Source organism: Cajanus cajan, chromosome 7 (assembly GCF_000230855.2).
Source record: "Cajanus cajan strain Asha chromosome 7, NIPB_CcT2T_4, whole genome shotgun sequence".
Taxonomy (NCBI): Eukaryota; Viridiplantae; Streptophyta; class Magnoliopsida; order Fabales; family Fabaceae; genus Cajanus; species Cajanus cajan.
In genome coordinates, this window is record NC_138523.1 from 40,584,618 (window position 1) to 40,612,205 (window position 27,588).

General features: G+C 29.6%; 2 protein-coding genes across 2 annotated transcripts; one reads left to right on the top strand and one right to left on the bottom strand.

Annotated features, from left to right (window-relative positions):
* The first annotated feature begins 1,793 nt into the window (after positions 1–1,793).
* On the top strand, positions 1,794–5,684 carry FBL17 (RNI-like superfamily protein). The gene is made up of 11 exons (XM_020377752.3): positions 1,794–2,403; positions 2,515–2,616; positions 3,190–3,334; positions 3,455–3,639; positions 4,061–4,165; positions 4,289–4,386; positions 4,475–4,692; positions 4,777–4,843; positions 4,961–5,046; positions 5,170–5,271; positions 5,407–5,684. Exons 1-11 carry the CDS (start codon positions 1,835–1,837, stop codon positions 5,473–5,475), a joined length of 1,746 nt encoding a protein of 581 aa, XP_020233341.1. The 5' UTR covers positions 1,794–1,834; the 3' UTR covers positions 5,476–5,684.
* Positions 5,685–23,591: 17,907 nt separating this feature from the next.
* On the bottom strand, positions 23,592–26,733 carry LOC109813546 (auxin-induced protein AUX28). The gene is made up of 5 exons (XM_020377745.3): positions 26,284–26,733; positions 25,174–25,397; positions 24,668–24,803; positions 24,172–24,233; positions 23,592–23,950 (listed from the first exon to the last, which is right to left on the bottom strand). The coding sequence occupies exons 1-5, from the start codon at positions 26,553–26,555 to the stop codon at positions 23,913–23,915; spliced, it is 732 nt and encodes a 243-aa protein (XP_020233334.2). The 5' UTR covers positions 26,556–26,733; the 3' UTR covers positions 23,592–23,912.
* Between the last annotated feature and the right edge of the window lie 855 nt (positions 26,734–27,588).

Consider the following 27,588-nt stretch of genomic DNA (forward strand, 5'->3'; position numbering starts at 1 on the left):
TAACAACTATTTAAATATTTAAGTATGTTTTTATGATTTAAATATGTTATGAAACATGTCCTAACTCCTAAGTAAGAAGATGAAGAAAAAAAGTTCGAGTAGAGATACATATTGTGTTCTTTTTTATATGGTCCTAAAAAAATTATACGCTAAGTTTTGAGAATATAAAATAGTTAACAACTATTTAAATATTTAAGTATGTTTTTATGATTTAAATATGTTATGAAACATGTCCTAACTCCTAAGTAAGAAGATGAAGAAAAAAAGTTTTCAATTTTCTAAACCATAATTTTTTTTAACTAATTTTATAATTAAAAATTTGTCCGCAAACAATCATAAAAACTAATTTCTCATCAATTTTTTTACTTTTCGTGAAAGAAAATAGTGAGTATAGGTCCTATCCTAATAAGCTTTTGTATAAATACTTTTTAAAAGAGAAAAATAAAAAAAAATCGACATAATTTTTTTTTATATAAAATGGTTAATGACTTTATTTAAAGATTTTGAATGTTTTTATGATTTAAATATGACATGGAGTATGTCCTAACTCTGAGTAAGAAGATGAAAAAAAAATGTTTTTCAACTTTTTAAATCATTAAAAAAATTTGTTTTAAACTACTCTTGCAATTAAAAATTTGTCCAAAAACATTTATAAAAATTAATTTTTCTTCTAATTTTTTACTTTTTGTGCAAGAAAACAATAAATATAGGTCCTATCCTAATAAATTTCTTTATAAGTATTTTTTAAAAGAGAAAAATAAAAAATATTGATAAAAGTTTTTATATAAACTAAAACCAGCTCATACATAACAGTTATATCTTAAAAATAAAATTTTAAAAAAATTAATAAGAGAAAACTTATATAAATAAATTTATACAAAAACGTAATTTAACTTATAAAAAAATTTAATTTTATTTAATTTTTACTTTTTAGAAGATTTTGTTAAAATTTTATCAAAACAAATTCATAAAAAATTTTATGCATGCATAAAAGATAATACATTTTATTTATAATCATACAATTGATTAAAAATATATAATTTGAATTTTCAAATCATAGAATATATATTACTGCTATCAATTAATTTAAATCAAAATATATACTTATATTATTTTTAAATGTTTGAATCATAAAAATCAGGTCATAATTCCCTTAGCTACTATATTATTTATTATATAATATTAATTCAAATATATATATATATATATATATTATCAATTAATTAAAAATTAATATTATCAATTAATTTTAAAAAAATATTTATATTATTAGTTTGAATGTTTCAAATCATATAAATAATATAATATTTTTAATTACTATAATTATTTATTTATAAATTAAAAATAAAATAAAATTTCAACAAGAGTTATAGAAAAGAAACAAATACGGTTATTCAATGAATGTGGTAAAAACAAGACTTCTTTTATAGATAATAGATAGATTTAGAATATATATATTTTATTGATGCAAGAAATAAAGAAAATAAATTATTGTGATCCAACGGTTCTAAAGAAGAAGAAGGAGACGGCAATTAAGGAAGGGACCGTTGTTATTGATTAAAAAATCCAAATTGGTTTTATCTCTTTGCTGAGACGGTGTACAAGTATAAATATGTATCCCAATTCCCAACTTCAATTGAATTTATTATCTCGTACAAAATCTGATTCAGATTTCTTTTTTATTATTCTCTGTTTTCTCTTTAAAATTAAAAATAAAAAAAGCACGCTCAAAAATACCCAAAAAAGCGCGCGAACTCTCCCGCGCGTCTCCTTTATATTTGCCTCACACATCCCAAATCACACCCTCTCTTTTCCTCTCTTCTCTCACACCACTATGCACCACCCTCCCGCGCTCCCGGCCCCGTCCGCCGGAGATGCCGCCAAGCACGGCAAGAAGCGGGGCAGTTACAACTGCGGCCGCTGCGGCCTCCCCAAGAAGGGCCACACCTGCACCATCAAAACCCCCGCCTCCGCCTCCACCCCCGCCCCTCCCGACTCCTCCCTCTCCGTAGTCTCCGCCCCCTCCTCTGCTCTCCGCCAGCCTCCCTCCAACCTCCGCCGTGCCCTCTCCTTTGACGATCTTGATGACCGCCCCGATCTGCCCCAACCGGACGATAAAGCGGATGCGGATTTGTTTTTCGAGACCGAACCGGATCTGGATCTGGACGTGGGCTCCTGCGGCCTGCCGGCGTGCCTTCTTTGGGAGGTCATGCGCCGGCTGCCGCCCACGGGGCTGCTCTCCGCCGCCAGGGTGTGCAAGGGATGGAGGGACACGGCCAAGAGGCTTTGGAGGGCCGCGGAGGAGTTGAAGCTTAGGGTTCCGGTTAACGTTCCGGTCGGGTTTGTTGCCTCCATGTTGCAGAAGTGCCCTGGGATTGTGAGACTCTCGCTTAGGATGGAAAGGTGGGATCTTTAACCGTGACCTGTGGATTTAATAAAACCGATTGTTTGTAAATTGTTTTCGTGCTTTAATTTTAATACCGATTGCTTTAATAATACGATTTGTTTTTGCAGTGATTTCGATTCGACGATGCTGGCTTGTGTTGCCTTTTCGTGCCCTAATCTTGAGTGTATGGAGATCTTGACTTTTAATTCTGCAACCATTCGAATCAATGGGTATTACTTCTCATCTTTTTGATTTTTGGACATTTTTTGTTGTTTGTGTAGAATATGTTTTTATTTTGTTGAGCTTCTGGTTATCTAATTTGGAATGGTACGATTTTTTATGCAATGTAGATGTTGGTCGTCTTATGCCAGCTGTGATTTAATGATTCCAACTAGTGTTTCAGAATTTAGGTTGTGTTTGATAATTGACATTGTTCTATGGTGGTGAATGTGTGGGTGTTATTATCCTATTGTACTGTATTTTGATGAGGTCTTGATAGCGCACATTGTGATGGGATAGATTGTAACTCTGCCTTTAGTGGCATGGGTGTAGCATTGTTTTGTTCCATTGCAGCTTTATGTTTCAGAAGTAGGTTTTGATCTCCTTTTTGGTAAATTTGATTAATATAATTTGCAATGATTTCTTCTAGATTAGGTGAAAGTCTCTGTTTTGTGATTTATGTTCCATCCCTTGTGTTCGAAACTTGTATCCAACAATAGCTAATATTTGCATATGCAAGTTTAACTAATGAATGCCGCCTTTTGCTGATCAGTTTTATTTGTTTTTCAATTATGAAAATGCAGGGATGAATTAGGCCGTTTTGTTGCTGATAAAAGAAGCCTCAAAAGCCTTAAGATGGAAGGTTGTTCTAACTTGGGGGCTTTTGTTCTCTCTTCGTCTAGTCTTTCTACACTCTGGCTATCAGATCTGCATTCTCTCTCTAAGATGGTAATTACTGTCTTATCTTTTTCCTATGTTATTATGTGATATTATTGATTGCTAAATTGATAGTCCCCGAGCTTGCATTCTGTGCAAAATTTATTTGCTAACAGATGCTTGAAATTGTAGGTATTTAATTGTCCCCAGTTGAAAGAGATATCCTTGGAGTTTTCCTGTCAAGAAAATGATAGTACGGATCTCACAACTATGATTGAAGGTCTGGGAAGAAGTTGTCCTAGATTGCAAAAGATACATATAGCTTCAATGCGCCTTTCTCATGCCTCTGTACTTGCTCTTACAGCTGCTCAGTTGAGGTTTGTCATTTGTCCTTGGCATATTGTTCTCAAATTTTTTCAGTGGTTTCATGTTGAAATTTCTTCTATAGAAATGAAAGTTTGCAATCTGACAGTGCCTTAGAACTTTGTTCCTGCATGAGTTCATTGTTCATTATGTCCGGTGAATGCACCAAATATTTTATAACACCAAATCTCCAATTTTCAACTGCATGTCAAACAGGCTGCAAAAGAAACGAAATTAAGCAAATAACATGACAACCCTTGCATGCACACAGATGTACATATAATTGGGCAACAATCAAATCTTATTATTTTATTCTATTCCCAGCTTTAATATTGTTTATTTTAAATCCTACCGCGATGCCTTTTATATATATCATTTATTTAATTTCAACTTCATTTGATGAGCTTACTAAAGTTTTTTTTAAATACAATTAAGGGGGCTGCGAATGCTTTCTCTTGTTCTCGGATCTGAAATCACTGATGCATCTGTTGCTTCAATTGCCTCAAGTTATCCAAACCTTGAATTGCTTGATCTTAGTGGGTATGTATCTCCCCATTCCTAATAGCAAACAATATTGTTTATTTCTAAGTGTGCATTCATTTTCTTAATTTTGTTGTTTATCTCTTTTAGTAATGATGTATAATGGACACAATTTTGTCACAGATCTGGTGTAACTGACAATGGTCTAGGAATGATTTGCAATGCGTTATCTGAAACACTGTCAAGACTGCTTCTTGCTCTTTGTCCTAACGTGACTTCAAGTAATTGTCTATCACGTATTCAGTTACCCCACAAAACTTTCATGCTGGCTTAAGCTTCTGCTTTCTAATATGCTGTTATGTGATTCAGGTGGTATTCAATTTGCTACATTTCAGTTGCCGCAACTTGAAATTATGGACTGTGGCATGACCATATGTGATCCCAATTTGCAAAATCCAATTGCTGATGGAAACAACGACAAAGGACAGAAAATGTCCGACACTAATCAACACCTTATAAGCCAAAAGCTAATCATCAAACACAGCCATTTAAAAAAACTCAGTTTATGGGGTTGCAGCGGCTTAGATGTAAGTTTCATTAGACTAAATGAACTTTGTGTTATATTTGCAAAGCTTCTAATCTTTTTTATTTTGGTTTTGATTAATATGCAGGCCCTATACTTAAGCTGCTCACAACTCGAGGATCTGAATCTAAATTCTTGTAGTAATTTGCATCCAGGTAGTCATTTCATCAACTTATTTAGTAATATTATCATGTGAAAATTTAATTCAATACATCAATATTTTCTTCAAAATAGTAAGATTTTGATTATTTTCATTTGATGAATTGGTTCAGATCAACTGATGCTCCAGTGCCCCAATTTGAAAAATGTGCACGCATCAGGTTGTGAAGATATGTTAATACGGACCATCCAAAGTCAGGTAACAATTCTCATATAATTTCTTCCATAATAAATTAATGTGGTTTTTGAGATGTGAGCTTATTGAATTGATTTTGAATATGGAGCTTTAGATACTAAAGCTTTGTTCTTAATTTGTATGCAGGTCCGCGATACTTCTGCTGCCATAGAAAACCATTCACCTTCTTCTAAACGTCTACCTGATGGCTCCAAAAGGATTAGGGTTACTCCATTACTCAACGATGAAGTAATATAATACCTCTTTTTGGCTTATATAAAATAATAATTTTTTAACATTTACAACTAGCACAGTTTTCTTAACTCGTGCAAATGTTTTGCTTTATTCTATCAATCATTTTTATTTTGTTTTGATTATTTGCAGGCTCCTCCTGAACCTGAAACAAAACGCAGGAAGATCGACAGACAAATTTGTAATGTGCTTCTGAATTGATAATGTATATGTACGACGTCGTACGTTATTTAAATTCTAAATGCATTATGCCATCTTTAGTTACTGAACAGGTCATAGTTTTTCAAGTTAGGATCTCATATTGGGCCCTATAACTAGCTTTTTATCAGACAGGTGTTCATGTTTAGAATATTATTGTTGTATGATATTTGGATGACTATTTTATTTTTAATAAAAATTAATATTTTCAATTTCTCCAAGTCATTCATTAGGTGCTGATGTGATGGGACAGCCTATAAATTGTATTATTCGTGATATACTATAGTTCCGTTTATATTATATTCATCTTGCATTATTCAATCAGTAGAAATAATCCGCAAAGGAATATTGCTGCTGATAATTTACATGGTTTTGTTGGGCTCATTGTGATTACTTGTAGGATAAGGCATAAGGTTAGAAATAAGGCAAGAAATACAATTTATACTTGCATCATACAACAATAACAAATTTCGGATCTAAAACTTATTTTAAAATAAGGAAAAATCTCATAGTTTTCTCAGATTTGTCACGGACATACTAAGCTATAGTTTCTAGAATTCTTAACTCTGATCATTTCAAACTCTCTGTCTCTGCGAGCAATTTTTTTTACATGGTTAGATTTTTGGCAATATGATTAAGGTACAAATTTTTCTTTGCTTGAGGAACTTTCATCTTTCCCGTTCATGTCTGTTGAAGATTGTGGATTTTAGAAATGCCTTCTATTGTTTTATTTGAAAAGTATCTTTAATAATGCCACTCATCATTATAACTAGGGGTGTCCAAATTGATAAATTGAACTAAATTAAAAGAAAACTAAACTAAATTATAATAAATAGTTCAAAAAACTAAATTGAACTAAAAGAAATTTTGATTAAACTCTCTAGGAGTTTGAATTAAACTATAATATCAACTAAATTAAAATATTATTAACTATAAACTAAATTGAACTACATTAAAAAAACAATTTTAAAATCAACATTTTTAAATTGAGTTATCAAATCATTGATATTAATTATGAATTAAATTTTAAATAGTTTGAAATGTAAAACAAGTATAATATTGATAAAAGTCTACATAATAGATTTTTCATTCATATTTTTTGATCAAATCTTATTAATTTTTAATCAATTTACTGATCTTATTAATTATTAAATAAAATTTTTTGGGTGGGGAGGGGTTGGGATAGTTAGAAGTATGAAGATCCAGGTTCAATCTTCACTGCAACTATCTTTGTAATCTTTCCTATCTTTACCAATAAATAAAAAACTTTAAAAATAATATCTAAATATTACATGTAACTATTTTTTTAAGTTAATACGGTCTTTACAAAATAGTATGAATTTTAAAAAATATTATAAGAATGTATACCGTTACTTTTATAATGTTGTAAACTCAATTGTTAAACTCAATTAAATTATATTATAATTTTTTTATTAAAATAATAATATTTTTTAGCATCAAAAATAAAATTATTTGGATAATAAAGAGAGAAGTTTGTACATATATAATACATTTTTTAAATTTTTATAATAATTATATTAAAAATATTGAAAGAGTAATAATTACAAAAGGTATATAATTTTATTCAATTAATAAATAAAAATTAATTTTTTCTTTTGATCCTGTAAATTAATAAAAAAAATGTGTAGTTGTGCATAATAACACTAAACCACTAGTATACTGACTTAAAAGTGAGCAATAGGCAAAATTGAAAAGTTACGAAAAAGGTATTAATAATAAGAATTTAGTTTTATTAATAGTTTAGTTTAACAAATTACTAATTAGAAAATAACTTTAGATTACTGAGTATAAAATTCATTTTAGTTCAATTTTTATAAAAATAATTTAGTTTTTTATTTTAATTAAATTTAATTATTTATTAGTTTAGTTCTAATTAATTATTTAGAACATTTCTTAATTATAAGTTTTTTTAATAGTTAAAGTGTACTAAACTACTTTTTATAATAGTTTAGTTTTTAAAACTAAACTTCAAATATAGTTTAGTTTAGTTTTTATAAAAAGTTTAGTTTTTTTATAGTTTAGTTTAGTTTAATTTTTACAATTGTTTAGTTTAATATATTTTTTTGAACACCCCTAATTATAACTGACTTAATGGTTAATGGATAAGGATTAGATAATTTATACTTGATGTTAATATTTGATATTATTATTATTGTAATTTTAATAGATAAAAAAATAGTTATTACTTATTAAATTCTTTTCCTCTAATAGCAGAAGTTTGTTGATTAATGTGATTGTGAAGGTGGATAACTTTAGAGGTCACAAGATATCATAATCTGAGATGTTAAAAAAAAACACTTTATCTTGATAGTTTAAATGTTGGTCTTTACTATCAAGCATTTTAATTACATATAAAAAATTGTTTGAAATAGACATGTTTGACCCGAAGAAGCAAGCTCTCCACATATATATTATAAAACTTAATTGAAAGATTAAAATTAAAAAATAAAATTATTATTAAAATTCATAAAGGAAAATAATTATGATAAAATGTTAAAATTTAATTTAAAAATAAAACATAGATAGAAAGATATAAGAGATCAACTAATGATATTCTCGTGAAAGAAAATAGTTAAAAATATACTTATTAAAAAATGATTTCTAAAAATATTTTTGTTTAAGATAGTTATTTTAATTTTGTTATATCTATACTCGTATATAAATGAAATATTACTTTCCTTTTAATCTCAACTTTTTTTTTGTTGTTGAAATTATTATGCCCTTAAATAATAATACAAGTGTAACAAACTTTTTCTCTCTCTTCTAATAATACAATTATTTTTATGATAATGAAAACCCTAAATCTCAACCTTTAATTTAAAATAAATAATTTAAATTAGAAAATTATAATGCGTACCAATTAATTTTGATTTGTTTGATTTAGATTAAACTTACAATTTTTTTTCTTGTAATCTGCACCAAATGAAGCTGATTAACAATAAGTTAGTAGTTAAGTTTGAATTTATTGATTTTCTTAAACTATTCTATTTGAATATAAAATAGTTAAACGTAGTAGAATAATGAGTATTGGGTGAGCTAGTGTCAATGAGTGAGAGGAGGGGTGCTTTGTGTTTGAAAAAAAATAAATATTAATTACTTATTTTTCATTTATACCCTTAATAAGTATTATTTAAAAAATGGTTACTGTATTACATCGTTTCTAGTAAAGCAACTTAATCTTATTATAAAGTGAAGAGAATATGTAATTTCTGGTAGTGCAAGACTAAGTATCATAGCTGAGTGAAAAAATGTTAAATGAGTTTTGTTAATGTTTTACTAATCAATAATACACCCTCCATTCCATATTATTATAAGAAAAAACCTTTCACTCTTTGTTATAATAAGAAAAAAAATTTATATATATATCAAAAAAATTAGTTATCCACATTAAATTTTTTTAATATTATAATATTCTTTTTAAATTATCTTTGTAATAATGACAGCCGAAAGATCATATTAAAGAAAAGATATTTTAAAAAATTATGAGATAAAAATAGTAAAAATTAATTTATATTTTAAAAAAAATATTTATTTTATTTTATTTTTTATAATACACAATCAATAATGAACTACTCATCACGTAGCAAATGCAATTACGAAGAGAGTTCACTCTTAATTGTTGCTGAAAATTAAAAAGCGGTTGAGGATCCATTATGTTAAGGGTGTATTGAATTCATATTCTAAAAGTTCATTTTGTCTTGAAAAAGTATTATAGTATTCTATCATGATTTTTTTTAATAATATAAATAAGTGTCTTAAAGTTACAATACAATACATCCCTCAATTAGTTTAAAATTGAGAATCAGAATAGGAATACTGCTCCCTTTTAAGGTTCACGTTTCATTTGTTATTATCCCATGACCTTGATTTTCACTTAAACTGCATTTTGGAATTTTCTTTGTTCTTCCATCCCTTTTTAGCAATTTTTATAATGATTATTTTGAATTTAACGAGAAATACGAATATGGTACAAAGTTCTATCCGATTGTAACTCCTCATTTTGCATAATAGCGTTAGGGATGGGTAGATAGACCTGAGTCTGCGGACCGGTTCGTAAGTATGTAGATTTCGTGGATAACGAGTCCCTTTTTTTAAATCCGTATGATTATATCTATTTTTTGAGCTTGGCCCGTGAAGTCTGCGGACTTGCCGAATTTAATCTGCGGGTTAGTCCTCGGACTTCACTAATTAATATTTTTAAATATTATGATTTTAATATTAAGTTGTTTATTTAATTTTTTAAATTATAATGATATTAAAATTATGTTTAGTTGATATGTATTTGTCAATTGAATTACTTTTATGACATTTTGATGTTTTTATTATTGAAAGTTTGGTACTATTATTTAAGTATTTGTAATTATTTTTATTTTAATATTTAATATTTTAAACTATTTTAACTATAGATAAATTTTAGTATGATAAAATTTAGCTTATAAATAAAAAATATATATTTTTCTTCTAATTTTATGTATTTTTTATTTTTTAAAAATATATTTTTTTGAACCATTATTTAGGCTCTTGAACCAGTCCATTATCAGCGAATTTTGGCGGGCCGGATACGGACTTAAAAAATAAGTCCATTTATTTTACGGACCAGATTTATCCGACCAACATAAAATGCAGGTTTTATAAACCGAACCTTAAACGGGCCAGACCGGTCCGTATACCCACCACTAAATAGCATGAGGGTACTTTTTTTATTTATATTTTTACTGGTATTTCTCCATGGTTACTTAGAAACTTCAGAATTGGCTCAATAGTGTTTTTTTTGAATCTCAAGTCATACTGATTACTTTTTGTGGCTGAATTTTGCGTGTTAAAAGGTAATATGCAGGGGGAGAAGGCATCTGCATTTAGGTGAAGCAAGTTAATTGTTGGGGCAGTTTATGCCACTATTTGACCATGCTTTTGTTGATATAGTGGAAGATGATATGCCAACATTCAGCTCTTATATTTACACTGTGACGTGACTCAACTCTCACTAGCTTCGGAATTTGTAAACACTTAGCAGAATCTGTATTGTGTACTTGCGCAAAGTAATCATGAAAATTTTGGATGAGACTGCACTTAGCAAATGTGTGAAAAGTAAGATGTCTACAAAATGGGTTAATTTCTTATTAAAATATATTCTTAAATATTATATATAATTTATGTTGTTAATTTTTTTAATAATATTTTTATATAATTAGATAATATTTATTAAATCTTATCAAAATAATATTTTTTTATAATATATTAATAATATTGTTAAGTTTTTATTAATTTTATAAAATAATAATTAATTTTAATTTAAGTATTTTGATCAATTATTATATTTTTATGTTTTCTAAATTCTTAAATTTTTTATAAAATAATGTTGAAAATATTTTTAATTAGTTAACATTAATTATATATCAAATATAAAAATTATTTATTTTAAGTATAATTATATAATTATATATATATATATATATATATTTATGAATAATTCATTTATTCGATGTATATAGATAATAATTAGCGATGAGAAAAATATATATTTTTTATTTGATATGAGACTTTGATTTTTGGAAGCAATTAAAAAGAATAATATTGAGATAAAAATATTATTTATCTGTAATAATAATTTTTTTTAAATATTGTAAAGATTTTTTTTTTATATAAGATTTTAATTTTGAAAATAATTAAAAATAATAATATTGAAATAAAAAAATATTATTTTATTTATGATAATATTTTTCACAAAAATATTAAAAAAACTTATTTAATATATAATAATATTTTAATAAATATAAGAAAAAAATATTGCTAAAAATTACAATATAGCAGTGGATCAAGCTTTCTTTATTTAAATGAAAGCATATCTTATTAGTTTAACTCGCCTAAAATCAAGGGTGAATACACTCTTTTTTTCTCACTTTACTAATTCATATACTGAGGATTCGATTTTGATCAGAAAGGGACAAAAAATTTAAAGCTGGCACTAAAAAGAACGGAAGAGGGCATGCATAACGTCAATTTAAACAGCTGTCTCAGCCATTAATATGGTGGCATGAATTGACTTTGTTGGGTGTATATATATATATGTTTAGATATCATAATAGAAAAATACATGTTTTAATGCAGAAGTGAGTATAACATTTTTTTTTTCTTTTCAATTTCAGATGAGTTCAATTCGATTGATTTTCAAATATATCTGTAACTTGTGAACCCTTGTCTTCAAAATTTCATAAGGCCAAGGTATTAGCTTTATCAATACTGATAATTAAGCTGTAATGAACGAAAAGTCCAGGTGCCGCATTGAAAAATTTGTGGATATAAGATACTTACTATGAGTAAATGCACCAAAATTGAATCTAATTGATGGTATTTTATGCATGTTGGACAACTTTTCTCTAGTAGGCCATTGGAATCAATTTATTTTGTTGTTATGTCATGAAGAGTATTGAAATTATTATTCTTTAAACAAGGATAATACTAGTCTTCGAATTATGTATATGTTACTTAACTCTCCATTATTAGACCAATTTTAATGGTTTAGAATATTGAAATTATTGTGATTAAGCGAGTAAAACAGTAATAATTTTATATTTCGAGCTCTTTCTAAGACACTGGGGCTCTCTTATTTCTTTGCTTCTGTCCAATCTGTATTGTAAATCAGGTTAATTGATTTTCCTTGGTGTTATATTATTTGATTCTTCTGTCTTCTTCCTTTATTTAGGCACGATGGTTAAAGATGACCATTTGCTTGCAGAATATGGATGGATATAACACACCATCTCTATTAGATGAAAAATATTATGTCTTAGTTTAACAGAAGCACATTCTTGTCTAAGTAGAGTCATTAAGTCACCCTTCATTCTTGGTTTCAGAAAAGTCATGATGATAAAAAATGGTTCGTTTATTTGTCAAGAGGGATATAACATTATCGGAGGCCAATTTATGCTTTGTCACCAACTTGAGAGAAATTTCAGGTGGAACTTAGTAATTTACTGAGTTATGAATTAATATATATGATCATGTGGTAAAGAAAAACGACAGGCACAATGTCGAACTTGTAATACGCCAATGATATCAGCGGAACATAATAACTCTAAAGAAAAAAAACTCACGCACAAAGAAAGGAGGAGAAAAAACTGATTTCTTTACTTCATATTTTCATCTCATAACACACACAATACGTGCAGCATATGACCTTTTATAGGCAAATGTTATAACAAGTAAAATAATATAATATTGTATTTAGAAAACTTCATTTGGAAGGAACGAGAAATCCAAATTAGCTTTGTCCTCCACGATGTCAAATTTTGCTACTTTCAATTTCGGATTACTTGTTGAATTCCAAATAATATAATACGTGCAGCCTCTGTTGAATTCCAAATTACTTGTTGCAGCAATTCATAATTAAACGATGCAGCCATTGTGGAATTTTATTAATTCTAAGTTCAAATATTGCGGCTTGATTTAATTTTTTTTTGACATTGCCTCCCTTAAATCAAACTTGTATCATTCCAAGCATTCTTTTTAATTTGTAGAATAATTCAACTTTTAACTGTTTCGTGAAAATATCTGCAACTTGTTCTTCAGTTTGACAATATTCAATTGCTACTTCTTTCTCAGCTACCAGTTCTCGGATTTTATGAAACCGAATATCTATGTACTTGGACCGTCCATGAAATACTGGATTTCTGCATAATGCAATTGCTGACTTGTTATCACAAAATATCACTGTGGGAGTATCTTGTTTCTGATGCATTACTTCAAGCATTTTTCTTAGCCACACAGCTTGGGTTGCACAACTTGCTGCTGCTATATATTCTGCTTCAACAGTTGAGAGCGCCACCACTTGTTGTTTCTTTGATGACCATGATATTGTACCACTTCCAAGATTGAATGCATATCCTGACGTGCTCTTTCTCGTCTCTATATCTCCTGCCCAATCACTATCCGTATATCCAACAAGATTCACATTAATGTCTTTATCATAGAAAATTCCTTCTGTCAGAGTGCCTTTGATGTATCTGAGAATTCTTTTAGCTGCTTGCCAATGAGAATCTCGAGGCTTTTCCATGAATCTGCTGAGTAGTCCAACTCCATAGACAATATCTGGCCTGGTTGCAGTTAAATATCTAAGGCTTCCAATCAAACTTTTATAGAGAGTTGGATTAACTTTCTTGCCTTCAATGTCACTTGTCAGCTTCAACTTTTCTTCAACAGGTGTTGAAATTTGCTTTGAATTCTCCATCTTGAACTTCTTCAAAATATCACCTGCAAATTTCTTTTGAGAAATGAAAATTCCATCATCTTGCTGATCAACCTCGATGCCCAGAAAATATGACATTAGACCCAGATCTGTCATTTCAAAACATTTAACCATAGCCTCCTTGAATTCTGCAAACATTTTTGGATTATTGCCAGTAAAAATTAGATAATCAACATAGAGGCACACAATAAGAATATTGTCAGGATCAACAGATTTGATATACAAAGTGTGTTCAAATGGGCATCTCTGAAAACCATTATCCACTAAGTAAGAATCAATCTTCTTATACCACGCCCTGGGTGCCTACTTCAAACCATACAATGCCTTCTTCAATATATAGACTTTATCTTCTTTTCCTTTAACTTCATATCCTGCAGGCTGCTCAACATATACTTCTTCTTCCAAAGTGCCATTTAGAAAAGCAGATTTAACATCCATTTGATGAATTTTCCAATTATTTTGAGCTGATAGAGAGATAAGCATACGAATTGTATCTAATCTTGCTACAGGAACAAATACCTCAAAATAATCAATACCTGGCTTTTGTTTATACCCTTTTGCTACCAACCTTGCTTTAAGGCGATCAATTTCTCCACTGGACTTGTACTTAGTTTTGTACACCCACTTTACTCCAATTGGCCTTTTGTCTGCTGGTAAGTCTGTCAGCTCCCATGTTTGATTCTTCTCAATAGCATGAATTTCTTCATCCATTGCTTTTCTCAAATGTTGATTATTTGAAGCTTCTTCAAAAGTTACAGGCTTACAATCTGCAAATAAGGCAAAATTGATAATTTCTTCATCAGATGGGTCATTATCATTACCCACAACATAATCCTCCAATATGGCTGGTAATCTCCTTTGTCTTTGTGGTCTGCTTGATGTTTCTGGCTCATCAGGTGTTGGATCTACATGTCCATTCTCCTCTTCATAGTTTTCTGGGTTTACTGCAGGCTCCTTTTGGGCTTTGAAAGACCAATCCCACATTCCTTCTTCATCAAAGGTCACATCTCTGTTGATAATAACCTTCTTTGTCACTGGATTGTAAAGCTTATATGCCTTTGAGTTGGTGCTGTAACCAATGAAGATGCTCTTCTCTCCTTTGTCATCAAGCTTCTTTCTGAGTTGATCTGGTACATGAGCATATGCTATACACCCAAAAATTCTGAGATGATGGATTGAGGGCTTTCTCCCACTCCAAGCTTCTTCTGGTGTTTTATCACAAATACTCTTTGTTAGACACCTGTTCAAAATATACACAGTAGTAGAAACTACTTCTGCCCAGAATTCTCTAGGCATTTGTTTTGCCTTTAGCATGCATCTCACCATATCCATGATTGTTCTGTTCTTCCTTTCTGCTACTCCATTTTGTTGAGGAGTGTATCTGGTTGTCATTTGATGCTGAATTCCATGGTGGTCAAAGAAATCTGCACAAGCAAGATATTCTTGGCCTCTATCTGTCCTTAATGCTTTAATCTTATAGCCACTCTGTTTCTCCACAAATGCCTTAAATAACTTAAAGGCATCACAAGCTTCTGATTTCTGTTTCAAAAAATATACACAAGCTTTTCTGCTAAAGTCATCAATAAAAGTAATGAAATACCTGTTACCGCCATATGTTGGTATCTCAACTATGCATAAATCTGAATGAACTATCTCTAATAGCTTCTTCGCCCTCCAAGATACTCCAGTTGGGAATGACTCTTGTCGCAACCGAAATCGCGACGGGACGGCGAAAAATAAATTAAAAAAAGAAGAGTCGCCACCAATATTGTTTTTTACAGAAAAACATTGGAAAAACCATAATATACAAAATAGTCTACGAAAACCAAATTTTTGAGTTCGAGAGTCGATTACGTGTGAGGAAGGTATTAGCACCTCACAACGTTCGTCCTAAGACTATTACCTTTAATTAATTAAACTAATTATTTATAATTTATAAAATATTTATCTCACTAAAATGATCAAATATATTTTATTTAACTAAACTATTATTGTATATATATAAAAAACAAAGGTTAAAATTATTATTGTTATATAAAAAGGAAAATAATATATTTTTTATTTTTTTGACTCGACAAGATTTATTTCTTGTTCCTACGTATCTTCATGTATAATGAAGAATCAGAGTCACGTAGTTCTTTGGTAAAAAATATTTGTGTGTTGATATTTTAAATTAAATTTTATTTTTGTTAAATATAGGATTCTCGAACTGTCTCAGCTCATTCACCCTAAAAATATAAAATTGACTAAGGTGCACATCAAAGTCAATTCAATAAAATATTTAATTTTAATTATAATTATTGTTATAGATATTATTATCTTAAAAGATTTTTGGTGGGATATTTTGTTTTCGGAGAAAAAATTTAAAGATATCAAGTTGTCACAACTTGTATTTTAAATTCAAAAGTTAAAAAGATGTCACATCTAATTAACCATTTCTCCAATAAAATTTTAGTACAATATTTCAAATATTTATATTGGATACTCTAACACTTATATTTTGATACTTAACCAATTTTTGAATTTAAATAAGGACTTTAAGATGACAAGTCGTCACGACTTAAACCTTTAAACTCTAGAATCAAGAGAATATTACATTCAAAAAATATTTTTTTAATATGATAAATATTAATAATATTATTATTATTATTACTATTATTATTATTACTGTAGGATCTGTGAACTGTCACAATTCACATGTCCTGTAGGATGGAGCCAACTAAAGTGTACTCCTTGGCTAATTCTTTTTATAAAGTGGTTTGAGACGCTTTAAAGTCCTTGAGAGAAGTTTTAGAACTATCAAATTATCACAGTTTGTGCTTCCGAGTTTATAGGATTAAATAAATGTTTCATCTAATTAATTCACTCCCTTTAAAACAAAATGTTAAAAAAAGTCTTCTCCTTTTACTGTGAATAAAAATATTGTTTTCATGATCTAATCTAGATTAACGATTATGAAATATTTCATTTTTAGGAAAAAACTTAGAACTACAAAGTTGTCACAACTTGTGTCCTGAGACTTCGAAATCAAGAAGACGTCACGTCTAATTAATTTCTTAATAAAATAAATTTGAACGATGATTAAGCATATTATAAAAAGGTAATTTAAAAATGATTAAATAAACATCTCATAGGAAAATATGGATTACCTAAAACTTAATCTATAGTGTTATTTATCTTTCTTTCTTTTATTTTTAATATTACCTCATTAGTTTAGTGTATATTCTTATTTCTTATTTATGATTAAGTATGTATAGGCTTTAGACATAATTCTTACAACATACACAACAGTAAAGGTAATATATCCAACTTAAAAGTAAAAAACATGTTTAAAAACAATGAATAAATTAAATAAAATGAATGAAAATGGATGGGAGTTACGTGCAACAACAGTGACCATGGGAAAAGCTTCAGGTATGATTTCTTTACTTTTCATTTTATATATATCTTTAGAAAGTGACTTTTAAAACAAAACGTGGGAAACTATTTGCCTTCATTGTATATATATATTTCCGAAAGGTGACCAACGTGAGTGCATGAATGACATGAAGTGACTAATACTTTTTGACATGGTGACTTCTTGTGGGGCTTCCGTATGCAAGTTAATAATGACCAAGCTGAACAAATAAATGAAGGGACACAGTGAAGAGGTTGAAAAAAAATGATTTACCTTACCACTTCTTTCTTTTACGGATCCCTTCTTCCTCCTTCTGCTTCCAAACCTCTCTTCCTCGTGCTACCGTTTTTCTTCTTCTCTTCTTCGCCTCCTTTTCAAAAGGAACGGACCCCCTCTATATATTGTTCTCTTTTTTTCATCCCTGAATTCCTCTTTTTTCTTTCACTTCTATTGAGGATTTTTTTTCAATCAAAAGGGAAAAGCCGCAGGGGCAGCATAAATAGCCTTTTAGGAGAACAGGACTTGCACTACCTTGTATGAGAATAGGAGGAACGTAGGGGGTGTAAGAGAAAGTCTCTGTTTCTCAAACTTAAAATGATGCCTCCTAATTCTTTTACATGGTTTTATTTTCTGACTCCTTTATACATTGTTTGATTTTTTATTTCTTTCTATTTTTGTTATTTTATTTTGTATTATATATTAGAAGGAAAAAGTTCTGATTAATCACTTTATACATATATTGTTCATTTATCTATGAATAATTGATTTGGAGATATTTTTGTGAAAGAGATTATTAGGAAAATCGATGGAACAAAATTGGTGTTTACAACTCTCTATGCTTCTTTCCAATCTCACACGTCTCACAAATACCATTAGGAATATTCACAATAGGCAAGCCAGAAACATATTCTTTTCTTGACAAATAATTTAATCCAGAGAAGTGAAAGTGTCCAAAGCGCATATGCCACAACCAATCATCATTGGGAATAATAGAACTCAAACAAGAAAACTTTTCATGACAAATCTTCAAAGGAAATAAGCGATTCGGGGTCATTTTTACCTTAGCTATAAATCTTCCACTTTTGTCTATCAACGTGCAGTATCCATGATGAATCTGCATGTTGTAACCTTTCTTTGATAGTTGTCCCATACTCAACAGGTTATGATGAAGACCAGAAGCATAGAAAACATCAGAGATGAAATTTTGAGAACCGTCCTTCAATCTAATTGCAACTCGACCTTTTCCCAAAATCGGAATGTTAGAATTATTTCCGAATTTCACAGTAGGTTTTACTGTTTCATCTAGTGATAAGAATAACTCCTTTTTCCCACACATGTGGTTGCTGCAGCCAGTATCTAGGTACCAAATATCTACACCGCCTGAAAAATTATTTGCTACTAGAAGTAAGGTTTGTGGATTATCAGAACTCTCACCAGTATGCTTATATTGATTTTCTGCTATATTTGCTTGTTGTTTGAATCTACAATCTGCAGCTCTGTGCCCGAACTTTCCACAGTGGTAGCAATTGAAATTTGTCCTTTCCTGGTTGGTGAAGCTGCCTCTTCCTTGTCCACGGTTGATAGATCTGACATTGTGTCCACCTCTTCCTTGATTAGGTGGTCTGAAATTGTTGTCTCTCCATTGTTGATTAAAATTACAACGACCTCTTCCTCTGAAACTACCATGACCTCTACCTCTGAAATTTATATTTCTTCCTTCTCGACCTCTACTGTCTTCACTTCGGCTGGGTTCTGCTATGTCGGTAAAATTCACCTAACTTTTCAATGCTTCTTCATTTGTTTTTTCAGTTTTCTCTAAGATTCTGCTCACATGGCTTTCAATGCTACCTTGCAATTCTGCAACTGTCATGATGTCTGTGTCATGGGACACAATTATTGTAGTCACCACATGATCAAACTTCATCAGCATGGTGCGTAGAATTTTCTCCACCACCTTGCTTTCAGGAATATCTTCTCCATATACTCTCATTTTGTTGACGAGATCTGTAACTCGTGAAAAATTATTGTTCCACGGATTCATAATTCGACATTTCATATCTTTCATATTCTCTTCGCAAAGATTGCAATTTGGATTTTTGAGCTTTCTCTACACCTTTATATGACAACTTCAAAATATTCCATGCTTCTTTGGCAGTTTTGGCATTTGCAATTTTGCCAAAAATGGAATAATCTACTCCTTGATGAATTTGTGATAGCGCCAACTGGTCCTTCCTTTTAGTTGCATCATCAGCTCCTTGCTGTAAGCCTGGTTCAATAAAGCTCCAAATATTGTGAGCTTTCAAATGTGTGGCCATCAAAGTCTCCAAATAACTAAAATTTAATTTTCCATCTAACTTGGGACCAGACCAAATAATATTGTAATTGGTGGCCATATCTCTCTCTCAAAGATATAACAACTCTATATTTTTTTTAAACAAAGTAAGAACCCTCTTGTTTCTCACTCAAATATATTTTTTCACTCACACTATCACCGGAATCTCTAGCTCTGATACCAATTTGATATCAGTGGAACATAATAACTCTAAAAAAAAAAAAACTCACGTACAAAGAAAGGAGGAGAAAAAACTGATTTCATTACTTCATATTTTCATCTCATAACACACACACAATACGTAAAGCATATGACCTTTTACAGGCAAATGTTATAACAAACAAAATAATATAATATTGTATTTAGAAAACTTTATTTGGAAGGAAGAAGAAATCCAAATTGGCTTTGTCCTGTCAAATTTTGCTATTGGAAGTGCAGCCTCTGTTAAATTCCAAATTCCTTGTTGCAGCAATTCATAATTAAACTATGCAGCTGCATTGTGGAATTTCATTAATTCCAAGTTCAAATATTTAATTTTTTTCTGACAGCCAAGAATAATCAAGTGATTTGGATTCATGTCGGTTAATATCTAAAGAAAGTAACTAAAATCAGTTCACAAAAAGGTTGGAAAAAGACTATACATCCTAATAGCCAACTAAAATTAGTTTACGTACAGAAAATGATATTAGAGGTTTTGTTGGTTTGACTTCTCTCCTTCATTGCACTGATGCTGATTGGCTTGGTGGAGGGGTTTAGGATGTGTTTGAATTGATGTAACTAGTTGTGTTTACTGTTTAAATTCGACTTGCTCTTTTATATTTTTAAATAAATTTAATTTTGTCCTCCATATTTTCTAAAATAAAATAGAGATAGCTGATTTTAAACTATGCCTAAATTAGTTCTAAAAGTTTAAAGTAGAACACGAGATAAGGAATAATTCCCCGTGTGCAAGAAACATGCCCTCGTGTGTTCCATGAAAAAAGTATAGTACTATATATTATTCTAGTGGTTATTTATTATTATTATTATTATTATTATTATTTTTAATTATGATGTATTTGAGAGTTCTATTTGATACTTAATTTGTTCTTTCTTACCCATTGACCCATTTAAATATACTTAATAATAATTAAATATTAAATTTTAATTAAAATACATAAATATCAAACTATTTACCCTAACAAATTTTGGTATAGTTATTAATTTTTCAAATTAATCATATATTCTGTCTGAATGTTTACTTTTTTATGCATATAAAAATAAAATTTAAATATATTTTAATCTTTTAAATTTAAGATAATTTATTTTTGATTTTTCAAATTTAAAAATCTTTATTTTTACACTTTATAATTTTTATAAAATTTATTTTAATCATTGAGGTTACTAATAATATATTGAAAAATAATATATTAAATACTTATAATATTAATTAGATTTAATATAATATTTTCATTGAAAGAGATATTAGTAGATAAAGTATTTAAACAAATTCTTTAACAATATTATATTTAAATATAAGTTTTAAAATAAAATTTCTTAAAATTATAGAATTAAAAACTAATTTTAAATTTAAAAATTAAAAATAAATTTATTTTAAATTTAAGAATTTAATAATATATTTTGAAAAGTTAAATTAAAATAAATATAATGGCCAACAGTTTCTGTGCGTTATCTTGAGTCATCACATCACATACGTAAAAGGAGAGAAGAAAAAAAAAAACGAAATTCACAAAGTTTACTTCCATTAATAGCTTGGCAAGTTAAAGTGGAGTTGAAAAAGCTTCCGCAAATGGTGAAGCAACAACTGTGGTTGAGAATAACACAGAGGGTATTTCCTTGCACAAACAGACATTGCAAGTAATTTTCAAGACAAATTCTGAAATAATCGAAAATAATTTGCCTTTGGTAATCATATAGAAAATGAAAGCAACAATTTAAGGTTATTAGTATAAGTATATTTTCCGGCAAAGTAATTGTCAGAAGAATATATATCATTGTCATATTAAAGAATCATTAATTCGGTGACAGAGACTCATTATGGTATTAAAGTGTCATTAATTCTGTGACATTGACTCATTAGTAACACTACTGTTTAAGGTCAGAAGAACCTCTCACTCACCCTACCTAAAGGGACGAAAAGAGTTAAATTACATCACGTAATATCAAGACTATTTGTGGTATAAAGAAAATCAAGACTATTTGTTCTTTTTTCATTTTTTTATTATTATTTTTTATATAAAAAAGTTAATAAATGAGAAGAACGTAAATAATTCAAGCGCGTACTTCAACAGTAAGATTAATTTATACTTAAATAAGGTCATGAATTTAAATATTGTGTTGTATATACATGTATAATGAGGAAACCACACTAACAAGTATAATTAATGATATATATATATATGTAAAGGTACCGCATTCAAGTCTGTACCTCACGGTTGGTTCCTAATTTGTTCATTATCATGGGCAAATTAAATTTAACTTTGGTGACTTGTTTGCATATTTTTTTTAAAAAATTAAACACATGGTGGAGAATGTGTCATATCTTTTAAAAACCACCTGTTGAAGTATTAATAAATAGATATCAAAATCTGTAAAAATTCAAACCGCCATCGCTTTTTCTAGATGCTTATGGTTACATTAAAGTATTCAAATAATATTTTTTTTATTTGTTTTTTATTTATTTATTTATTTATAAATAAGTGAGTGATAGCATAACATCATATAATCAGTTTTTCTTATATTATTTTTTACACCAAGACCATTTATATATATACTTATACTAAATAATATGAGCGCATTACAAAAATAAAATAAAATTATCATATAAGAAAATATATTTTAGAATGATATAATATTTATTATTAAAAATTACTTTTATACATACTATATATAATATATAGGTATATTATTAAAAAATATATATAAAAATCATAGTGATATATATATATATATATATTATATTAATTCTCATTTAAAATTAATATTAATATTATATAATTATATGCCTAATAAATTTATACTTATATATATATATATTATATTTATAATAATATTTTTTATAAGATAATATATGTAAAATTTATTGTAATGAAAAGTTTTTGGTGAAATAACTCAAGAATGTAAAAGACTGATATTTGCTTTGATGGGAAAGAGTTTTAGGGTAAGAAAATAGCTAGTGTCCTAATTCAAAAAGTTGAAAAAAAAAACTCAAAATTTAAATAGATTTATAAAAAGAAAATATTTGTTTAACTAGAAGAAAATGAGTAAATTAAGATTTATATCTTCGATTTTTTTACTGGCCTTATTTTATTTCTCTTATTGATCAACCTCTTGAAATTAAAAAAAAAATTTGTTAATAATATTATTCTTCAACTCTACAACTTTTTTTTTCTTCTCTTTTTAATTTTTATTTTATTTTATAGAATTCATAATGCTTTCATATAAAAGTCTTCCCACCACATTATGTTAATATTATTCGTATATGTTTATATATATAAAATCTTAGGTTTAATTTTTGACTACCAGGATGTAAGACATTTTGCATTAAAGTGTATAATTTCTTTTATAATGTATATTATTAACACAATATATAACATTTTAATAACGTATATATATATATATATATATATATATATATATATATATATATATAGTATTTTTTTGGTATTTTTTATACCAATATATTTTTTCTTCACATTGTTATCCAACCAAGATTAAATTCAGAAGATCGACTTTGAGTTACAAAATGAGTGATGTTGATTATACAAAAGATTCTCATAGTAATTTATACATAAGGGAGAGAGAGATAAGAAGAAAGAAGAAAAAGTGGAAATAGACAGATGAGACGATGAAATAAAAGAGAATAATAAAGTAAACTTATATCAATCACAATGAGCATGCATAAATGCTCTTTGAGCATGCACATGATCCTGTCCCCCAATCCATCATGTTTAGGGAACATTTCAAGTACTAGCTACTCGGTTCCAGTCCTAAAACAAAAACTAACGTCCATGCAATACATTTTTAATATTATACAAATAGAAAATTTGATTAATACAAGGAATCAATGATAGCAGAGGAGAATAAAAAAAGGACAACTTGAAAAGTAGAAAACGAAAAATATATAGCTACAACAGACAAGCAAATTATTAAACTTATTATTATGCAAGTACACAACAAGTAAAGAAATAATTAAGAAAGTCTTGCAACATAATTTAGAGTCATTATCGATCGTTTCTGTTCATAGTTTAATGCTTAGACATCTCACAGCTTAATTTGTTTGAAATATATTATATAACAAACCATAATGATACACAGATTAATAACTATATTTTGAACACCCTGCTCTGTCCATCTGTGTCTGCTACAGCTTAACCTTGCTTCAGTTACTAAGTCAACTGGGCATCACTGACGATGGAGCAGGTTATGGACTCGTAATTTCTAGTCTAGCTCCTGTTCTTGCATTTCTCCACGGCTCTTGGTGCTGAGGCACAATAAACAAGTTTAATTTCTTTTCAGATGTGTTTATTTCAATAATTAAAATTTGAACCTTTCTATAGAACATCTATGTTAATTAATCAACTGATAGTGCATATGACTTAATGGAAGGATTAATTATATATACTTGGAATCATGACTAATAATTAAATGTAGTGTTTTTTTTAAGTAAAAAGTAAAAGTATGCAAGTAAATTAAGATACTAACCCAGTCCAATAGCTTCCTTTCCTTTCATGATACGTAAGCGCTTGCATGATTCAACAAACATCCTGGTTTACATAGAATCAATATTGATATTATTAATTACATAATAATTGAGCGGAACTATAAATATATTCTAGGCTATTTCGAAAAAAAGTTATGATTTATCAATGCTATATACATGCGTGTTCAATGTCAAAAACTTAATACTAATTGATATAGCATAATAAAAGGATATACTTATTCTGATGCACATGGACATGATAGAAAAATAAGATAATAACACCGCATTATTTCCTTCGAACATGCATAATTTTTTACGCAAAGTTTCTTGGATAAGGACTCGTTATCGTTGTTTGAAATAACAATGCGATGTGCATATCAACTTCGTGTCTTCTTTTTTCTACTTTTATGTTCCCTGCTCTTTTTCTTTGTAAACTATTACAAGGTCAAATTATTGGAACCAAAATAATTTAGGGTCTTCAAGTGGAGGAATACTTACTCCCATGGGACATCACCGACAAGCATCCAGTCGCCATCCCTGTCTTCATAGGTCGGGACATAGTCGGAGCTGTTCAAAAGATCCATCAACTTGCTCTCATTCATGAAATCCTTGAAGCCTTGGGATTCACAATTTCCTTCAATATATCAACAAGACACCAATAATTAATTAATATCATCGAATAAGCTGCACGATTCAATTTTATATTCACATACACCATTACTTCACTTTCTACGAAACTCAATTTAAGATCCATATCTTTTGGCGGTCAATTATATTAAATGTATGAATGTTATCTCAGTCAGTACTAACACAAAAAGCACGCATATACATAAAATTAACTTGTGGTCGCAAACAAATTATTAATTTGAGTAAAATTTAACTCAATTTCCTTATGGAAGGGCAGTAAACCCCACCAAAAGTGTCAAAACGGATAATAGACATTGACAACACTGATAATATGATTATAAAAAGAAAAATCAACTTGTGGTTAATTAATAAATTACCGATGGTGAAGGAGCTAAACATTTTGCCTAAGGCATCAGAGAGCTCAGGGTAACTCTTGTACATCTTCAAGTCCACTTTGCGGAGGTATGGTGCTCCATCCATGCTAACTTTCACAAAGCTTGCATTAGGGCTGTTCTTCTCGTTTTCCTCTCCACTGCTCTTTTGGGCTGCAAACATGTTCTTCCTGAAAGACCTCACTGGTGGCCATCCCACCACTTGCGCCCTAACATATTCATTTTATTTTAATTCATTAATATTCGTATAATCACTTCATAATTGGAGGGGTTCGGGATGGAATTGTACTATGAAATTATTAGTAAAATAAATAAATTAATCATGTATATATATAGAGAGAAAATTCATTAGTTTCCTTGAAGAACTAGTTAATTACTCGTTACACATCAAGGCTTAAAATATGGCGAATTGTGTTTCTGTTTATGCAAATCCAATTATCTATTTGTTTCTTTACATATGCAAAAAAGATAAGCATTGATGTATCTGGATTTGCTTAATTGTTTCGCACATCGCATGTTAAAAAGTCTGCAAATGAAGATGTACATATATGTAAGATATATATCATCAAACTAGTAGAATTAGCATAAAAGATTATTGGTATATATTGTCACCAGTATGTAATAGCTAGCCAAACTATTTGAAGGTATGTAGATCGTGTTTCCTGCAATAAACGGTATTCGAGAGCTGAAGGGATCTAGAGTTTTAATATTTTTGTTCTCTCTCTCTCTCTCTTACGAGTCTATTTTACAGTCAGTGTCATTAATTTCTTCTTTATTTCTCACGATCTATCCTTTTGGATTCCATTTCTAACTCTTTCTCATTTGGGCACCCATATTAACCATATATCATTAATATAAAAACTATTATCCTTATGTTTACATGCTTAATTTCATGGAAGATCTCGTGAAACTTAGAAACAGAAAATTAACTAGACCAATTCCCCTTCACTCACGTTTACTCGTAGAATTCATTTGGATACAAATTTAGAAAGATTTTTACGAATTTGTCTACTCAAAAATACTTTGAAAGTGTATCTAAACATGCTTATATATGCATGCTACTATGCTAGTATTCAAATATTTTCAACTACTTACTTAGCAGGAGGCTTGGCGGGATCGGGAAGCAAAAGGGTCTTCTCCTTAGGCGAAGTCTCACGTGGATCTGCTCCATCAGCAGTAGCAGATTCCTTTGGAGAGAGGTTAAGCATCAAATCAACGGTGGTTTTTTGGGTCTCAGTTTCAGAGAAACCTCTCTTCCTCACTCCTTCTGGTTCAGTTGTTGCTGAGGCTCCATTTCCAGGGAGTCCTAGCCGGAGCTCAGTTTCCTCAAAGACCATGTTCTTCTCCTTCTTGGGGCCAACTTCCATGAAGTTTCACTCTCCTTCTTTTTCTTTCACTTTATGATCACTCTTTCTCTCTCTAAGCATTCAGGGACTTGGTTGTTTTGTACAATAATAATAGTAGTGGGGTGAGGTATAGGGGCAGGCACGTTATTACGTTAACAGTTGTGTTGTTGGGGGAGGGGAGCCCTTGCTTTTGGGCGAGGTTGGCATTAATAGAAGGATGGATGGGGTGCTTTGTCATTTTAACCAGTCTATGGAGCAATGGGCTTGTGCCACGTGGAGGAATGTGCGACCGAGACCTTTACGACCTTGTTGGGATAGGCAACGACAAGGTCATGTTATCTTCCTATGATTGTTGAGTGGAAGAAGTGGAAGTGGATGCCCACTGCTTCTTGGCTTCTTGCTTATCTCCTTTTTCATTTTTTCTTTTATTATTAGTATTACTCCCTAGGGTTTCCTCATTTCACCAAAACGGTAAATTTACTACTTACCATTTTCTTCCGTTTATCATTCAAACCCAGCTGCTATTTTGATAACTATGATACTGCTACCACTGACTTCATCAATCACTAGAGAATATGATTAGTCATTTTGTGAGAAAAAAATTATTATTTAAAAAAATAAAGTCCAGTACTAGTAAGAAGTTATCATATATATATTTCTACTCTTAATGCAGATGTAGTATTTACTATCTGTCATGAATCCCTTTTTTTTTCTTTCTTGCTATCTTCTACTGCATGCACAGACTTACAAATAGAGACATGTGAGTTAACAACTGTAAATGTTTTTTCTTCTTTGGGGAAAACTAAAATGGAAGGTACTTTATGTATCTTTCGTTGTTCTGACAAGTTTTTGGGATTAAATGTACATGGCATTATGGTATTCTTCGTCGAGCAAAGATCATCGTTGCAGGCTGTGAACTGTGCGTTATTCATCTTTGGATTTAGCAGCAGTTAAATGTTGGTCTGGGGTGCGTCGTAAATCTGGGACCATTCAACCGTGATCCTAATCTCAAGCACTTTACTTCTCAAGTAGATTCCTATATATGCTGATGCTT

Coding starts and splice junctions, on each gene's coding strand:
- FBL17 (XM_020377752.3), top strand. CDS start 1,835: ATGCACCACCCTCCCGCGCTCCCGGCCCCGTCCGCCGGAGATGCCGCC. Junction 4,166..4,288: donor GAATTGCTTGATCTTAGTGG/GTATGTATCTCC, acceptor ATTTTGTCACAG/ATCTGGTGTAACTGACAATG. Junction 4,387..4,474: donor TTGTCCTAACGTGACTTCAA/GTAATTGTCTAT, acceptor TATGTGATTCAG/GTGGTATTCAATTTGCTACA.
- LOC109813546 (XM_020377745.3), bottom strand. CDS start 26,555: ATGGAAGTTGGCCCCAAGAAGGAGAAGAACATGGTCTTTGAGGAAACT. Junction 25,398..26,283: donor CCCGCCAAGCCTCCTGCTAA/GTAAGTAGTTGA, acceptor TGAATATGTTAG/GGCGCAAGTGGTGGGATGGC. Junction 23,951..24,171: donor AAAGGAAGCTATTGGACTGG/GTTAGTATCTTA, acceptor ATTGTGCCTCAG/CACCAAGAGCCGTGGAGAAA.